At 38.9% G+C, this 6,757-nt stretch overlaps 1 protein-coding gene across 1 annotated transcript; it reads left to right on the forward strand.

The window, feature by feature from the left end:
- The first annotated feature begins 603 nt into the window (after positions 1-603).
- Positions 604-2,415, forward strand: LOC110869291. The gene has a single exon (XM_022118609.1). It carries the CDS (start codon positions 604-606, stop codon positions 2,413-2,415), a length of 1,812 nt encoding a protein of 603 aa, XP_021974301.1.
- The last annotated feature ends 4,342 nt before the right edge of the window (positions 2,416-6,757 follow it).

Genomic DNA, 6,757 nt, shown 5'->3' on the forward strand with positions numbered 1-6,757 from the left:
ATTTTTATCATATTGAAGTTGGTGATCGGTAGTTGCCATCACCCGAGGTTTTTTATGCCGGAGATCATACATTGATCAAGGGCTTTTTCCTCGTATAAATCATTGTGTCTTTGCATCTTTTATCACAGAAGTGATCCCTTACTTTCATAGTTAACCAAGCATCATACCCCGTTTACATAAAGTTTGGTTACATTATCCTTGTGTGATTTTTGACCAAAACAGGTACAATCATCATGTGAGCTGTGTGGCGTGTCACACGAGCCAGGTACATGTGAGTAAGGTGTTATGGTTACAGGCCACGAAGAGGTGGACTATCTGGGCAATCAAATTAGGCCCCAAAATAACCCCTACAGCAACACGTACAATCCGGGTTGGAGGAATCACCCAAATTTTGGGTGGAAATCTAATCCCAATAACCAAAACCCACTCGGATATGTTCAACGTGCTCCCGCACCACAACAGCCTCAGGGGCAATCCTTTCAGCCCCAGGGACAATCTTTTCAGCCATCAGGGCAAACCTTTCAACCACGTTACAATAGTTTAGGTTCAGGAAGCACTTCCCAGCCACAAACCTCTCAAAACAACTCAAAACTAGAGGAGATGATGGTGCAGCTGTTAAACAACTCCAACAATGCCAACCAAATATCTGAAAAGCGATACCAGCAGCATGAGGAACGTTTCATGGCGCAAGAAGGGGAAATGCGGAGCCAGAAGGCTTTAATTCAAACCATCGAGAATCAAGTCGGCCAATTGGCCAAGATGTTATCTGAAAGACCCCAAGGTAGTCTTCCAGATAACACAGAACCAAACCCGAGAGGGCACGTTAATGCAGTAATGATAAGGAGTGGTAAAACCATGGGACCTGACAAATCGGACTCACCACCGATCACTGAGACGGTCCAAACTGACGCTTCGGACGAGGTGCACGCTAGGCGAGTCCCAGCAAGTACAGCACAGCTCCAGGAGCCAGTAGCAGATTTCATTCCTCCGATTCCATATCCGAGCAGATTGAAGAAACAGAAGGACGATGAACAACTTGGTAAGTTTCTAGAAATGTTTAAACAATTACACAAAAACATACCATTTGTTGAGGCGTTGGCTCAAATGCCTAAATACGCAAGGTTCTTAAAAGACAACCTCACAAACAAGCAGAAACTCGAAAGCTTGTCTTGTGTGTTGATAAATGAAAACTGTTCAGCCCTTCTCCAAAATCGTCTACCTGAAAAGATGGGAGATCCGGGCAGTTTTACTCTTCCCTGCCTCATTGGCAGCATGTCTATCAGTCACGCATTAGCAGATTTAGGAGCTAGTATAAATCTTATGCCTTATAAGGTTTTCGCTAAATTAGATCTGGGTGAACCTTCACCCACTAGAATGAGCATTCGACTTGCAGATCGTTCAATTAAGTATCTGCGTGGATTCGTTGAAAACATGCTTGTTAAAATCGATAAATTTGTTTTTCCCGTGGATTTTGTTATTCTTGACATGGACAAAGACTCAAAAGTGCCATTAATACTTGGACGCCCGTTCCTCAATACTACGAGGACAATTGTTGATGTGGTAGCTGGCCAAATCACACTCCGAGTAAATGACGAGCATGTGACTTTTGATATTAAAAGATCAATGCAACATCCGCAGAGTCACGATGACATGCTTTACTATGTCAACATTGTCGATACTTGTGTAAGCTCTCATTTCCAAGGCACGATTGAAGAAATTGATACGGACACACATCTGTTGTGTGGAAACCAAAATGGCATTTCGCAGGAAGGCCGCGAAGTTGAGCAGCCAGTTTTCCAAATCGATGAAGATGGTTCCCAAAGTCCAGATCAATTTGTGGAGATTGACCGTGAAGTTGAAGAAAAGTCAAAACTGTCGGTAGAAGACCCACCGTCTTTGGAGTTAAAAGAACTCCCATCGCATCTCGAGTATGCATTTCTAGACGAGGAGTGTCACTTGCCAGTCATCATTTCAGCATCTTTAGCAAAAAAGGAGAAGAGACAACTTCTCGAAGTTCTAAAGCTCCATAAGAAAGCCATGGCGTGGAAGATTATGGATATCAAAGGCATTAATCCTTCTTTTTGTACTCATAAGATTCTAATGGAAGAGGATTACAAGCCTAGTGCACAACATCAAAGGCGTTTGAATCCAAATATGCAAGACGTGGTGAAGAAAGAAGTAATCAAGTTGTTAGATGCAGGGCTAATTTATCCTATATATGATTCTGTTTGGGTAAGTCCAGTGCAAGTAGTACCCAAGAAAGGTGGTATTACTGTAGTTCCAAATGATAGGAATGAACTTATTCCTACCCTTACCGTCACCGGATGGCGAGTTTACATCGATTACTGCAAACTCAACGATGCCACCCGTAAGGACCACTTCCCGCTTCCATTCATCGACCAGGTGTTGGAATGAGTGTCGGGGAAGTCATTTTTCTATTTTCTGGATGGGTTCTCTGGATACTTTCAAATTCCTATCGCTCCTGGGACCAGGAAAAGACTACTTTCACATGTCCTTTTGGCACATTCGCCTACCGGCGTATGCCTTTTGGGCTGTGTAATGCACCAGCCACATTTCAGCGCTGCATGGTAGCCATTTTCCATGACATGATCGAAGACTCCATGGAAGTATTCATGAATGATTTCTCTGTTTTCGGGAGTTCTTTTGATCAGTATCTTGGAAATCTGAAAGGAATGTTAATGAGATGTGAGGAAACTAATCTTGTGCTTAACTGCATATATGACGGGATACACTTATCCTTTGTTGTGTGTGTTTTAATGTTAAGGTATAAACCATTTTTATAAATAATAAACCACACGTGAGTGCGAAGTTCCTTGTAAATAAATATGTGCACATCGCATGTCACTAGTCTCACTCCGATGTTTCCGCCATCGGTTGGGGTGTGACAGATTGGTATCAGAGCCATAACTATAGGGAATTAGGAAAATTGTCATGCTCTTGACCTAGTCTATAGTTAAGTACCAAATTCGACCATACTTGATTCATATGCTAATTTCTTGGAATGTTTCTTACGTGTTATTTTCTTGAAATGCTTTATGTGCTCATACTTGTTATTATTATTTCGAACATACGTCTTTTACTTGTTAATACTAAACTCGAAAACACTCGTATTGTACAAATGAGACGACTTCACCAAAATAGGCATGGAACCCACAATTTAGTGAACGACTCTCGATCCATCTATTCTTTTTACACAAAATTCGCCACCAAGTTAGGAGTGAAATCCTTACCTTGATGGAAAATTTCCATTTCAAATTCTAGTGGACCCTCGTCAAAGTGTCGAAATTAAATTTTGACCTGACGAGTACCAGCCACGCTTAGGGTACGAAATCGTCAAGTTAGAGGTGAAACCCGCAACCAGTCAAGAAGGAACCAAGGGTTGAGCCCAATTGTCACACCCCAACCGCGTTAAAACAACGAAACCGCGGCAGAAACGTCAGGGAGTGGAGCAACATAATTATTGTTTCACAACCATGGATTCAAAAGTTTTGTTTTATTTAAAGATTAACCATTTACATTGTCTTGAAATTTAAACAAACAAGTTAAACATAGTCTATCATCGTTATTAAGTCACTAAGGCCTCGTCCAGTCCTAAGTGAGCATACATCCTAGCAATCAACATCATTTAACAACACCTGAAACATATGTAAAAACAAAGTCAGCAAAGAAATGTTGGCGAGCACATACGTTTTATAAGAGTGTCGGATTCATGGCTCGTTTACATGTTGCAATACCTCATTAGACTACAAGAGTATAAAGTTAAAAACCTTGTTTTGAAAAGTGTATAGTATTTCAACATAATTAACCAACTCAAATCAAGTTGGTTATAGTTTATAAAAATCTCGTAGCCATGATTCTTAACCCAAAACATTTGTTTAAGTAAACCAAATTGTAAATCATCTCATTAGTAAAACTCAAATGGTTTATATCATTTAGAAAACATCGTTATGTGACATCGTTTTAAAATCGTTTGCCCAAGTGAACTAAATAATGCCACGGAATGTAATATGATAAAAACACTTATATATAAGAAGTACCAGCGGCATATCTACCATGCTTTTATCATGTTACACCCGTCACATTATCTAATCACAACCCAAAACCAATTGTTTGTTCAATTCGTTTAAATCGTTTCAATTGTTTAAACCGTTCTCGTTTTAATTGTGAAAACTACTTTTGGTCGTCTCGCTAATAACATCCAAACCTTCGTAACTCGTCTATCGCTAATCTCGCATTAACAAACCACCAAAGGGTAAGTTAACAATCACAGATTCAGTCGTTACCCACATAACCCCCACAGATAACCATGGGTGCAGTCTGATAACGAGATATGTCAGATCCTATGGTACCATAAGCTAATACTGGTCGGTTTGCCCAAAACTAATGAATGTTATTCGTTATGTAACTACGTCCAACAAGTTTGTTCACATTATCGAAATCGTTATTAGTTTTATATAAACCATATTAATCATTTTTGAAACCATCGTTAAAAACATCGAAATCATTTAACACATATAAATCACCCCAAAACAATCGAAAACAGTAAAATAGGGGAACTATGTACTCACATTGAAGTGCAATTATATCCTTGACTAATGAACTAGCAAAGCTCGAGTAATCAAGGAATTCAAGTAGTACCTAGTAATCGGATCGCTAAATTAATAAATCGACACCTAAATCGGAAGATCGGATAGAATGATGTCTCGTAAACCAAATGAGTATTGGAACTCATGTGTATGGTTTAACAAAGCCTACATTATCGGAACCTATCCTAAGTGCTTTCGACCCGTTACGACAAATTAAGGTAGCTTATGCTACTTTAATGCGTCGTTCGCGCAAATGCGCGTTCGAGACGCCTAACTAGTCCTATGACAAGTATTATATGCCTAAACATGTTTAAATATGTTGCATAATCAGTTTAAGTGACAAGAGTTAGGTTACATATGCTTAAAATTCAATTATGCATGAAAAGGGCATTTTGGTCATTTTCCTAAGGCATATAAACTACCTATCATACAACTAATTAAACTAAGTGACCATAAGGTATAACCTCGGAAGGTTATTCCCATTATAACTATGGTCACTAAACATGCTTGGTCGGATCCTAATGATCGACCAAACGGGTCGAGTTCGAAAGTCTAAGCGGTTGTCAAGACCGCTTGACTTACGACCCTAGACAAGCACTAGACTAGAAGTGACGAGTTAAACATGTTAAAACATGTTTAACTAAGTTAGAAAACAGGTTTGATATCAAAACAACGTGTTTTGATACCCGAAAATAGCTTCGTCTCAAAAAACGCATAAACACGTACTTTGACCGAAACTTTGACTCGTCACTTCGACTAATCGACGTGGTAATCAGTAGGTATAGTCACACGGGACTATAACCATCGTGATTACGCTCACATTGCAAAGTTCGAACGAACTTTGTGTTGACCAAATCGTGGTCAAAGCAGAAAGTCAAACACGGTTTGACTTTCATGCTTGAAGATCATAAAAAGCATGAAAGAAACTTACAAAGGGTCCAAGCAATGAAGATTTGATCTAAAAATACTCAGGTATGAAGTTTTGAACTTCAACTTAGAGCAAATTCAGATCAACTGTCAAAATGAAAGGAAAATCAAGTGGGTATTTATAGATTTCAGAGAACCGTTAGGATCGTTTCTCGTAACCCGTGCTTTGATCAAGACCATACATGTGTTGCCCATGGTATACTAAACAATGGGACATCAAAAACCATCAAATGGTATTGAAATTCAGGGATTAAAACCATCAAAACAGGCTGAAAAGACAGATTCAATGTTTCTGTACTGGGAAGCTGTTGCGCCCCGCGTAGAAGCCACACCAGGCTTACGCGGCCCGCGAGGGCAGTTTGACATAATGTCAAAATTGGTCCCTGCAAGTGTGAAACTTGATTTTTGATGCATTTTTGACACGTTTAAGCCCCGTTAACCCCATTTCAAGGCTCTAAAATGAAGTTAAAGTATAGGGAACTTGAAATATGCTCAAAAACATCTCGGATATCAGTTATTTTGGTCGTACGGTTGCGTTATTCGGTTAATTACGACGGAAATCGTAACGGACGCAAAAACGATCCAAATTAAGCGACGAATGGTATTTTTGCATTCTAATCACTAAAATAAAATATTTTAATGATTACAAAAATTTTTGGATTTCCGGATATATTCAGAACGTAAGATATGCGCGAAAATGCAAACTTATGCACTTTTTGACGCTTTTAGTCCCTATTGATCAAATAAGTTTATTTTCACATACCAAACCCCTCAAAGCCTATTTCTAAGCTATGTAAAGGATATTTAGGGTATTTTTAACTTATGATCAAGTTCCAGAACGCTCGTTATCATACTAATCGGCATACTTTCGTAGTTTGACACAAACAATCCCTGCGATCGAACAAACTTGATTTCGACACACCAAACCCTACAAAACTTATTTTTAAGTTATGTAAAGATTATTTAAGGTATGTTAAGCCTATGTCACTGTTTTGGAGTGTTTGTCGCATTAAACTGATTACGTTTACGCACCAGTTTGCGTATAACCTTCCAGAAAGCGATTTAAAGCTTGAAATTGAATTCGAATCAAATCGTAAAATCATCAAACACAAATACACATATAATATCACCAAAACACATTGTTTTATTGATAACTGATATTGTTTTACATTATACATCGATTACAGAGCACAGTTGTCACACCAATGACGACGAAAAGACTA

Source organism: Helianthus annuus, chromosome 1 (assembly GCF_002127325.2).
Source record: "Helianthus annuus cultivar XRQ/B chromosome 1, HanXRQr2.0-SUNRISE, whole genome shotgun sequence".
Classification (NCBI taxonomy): domain Eukaryota; kingdom Viridiplantae; phylum Streptophyta; class Magnoliopsida; order Asterales; family Asteraceae; genus Helianthus; species Helianthus annuus.

What these genes read in the sequence shown, in the direction of transcription:
- LOC110869291 (XM_022118609.1), top strand. Translation starts at nt 604, where the DNA reads ATGGTGCAGCTGTTAAACAACTCCAACAATGCCAACCAAATATCTGAA.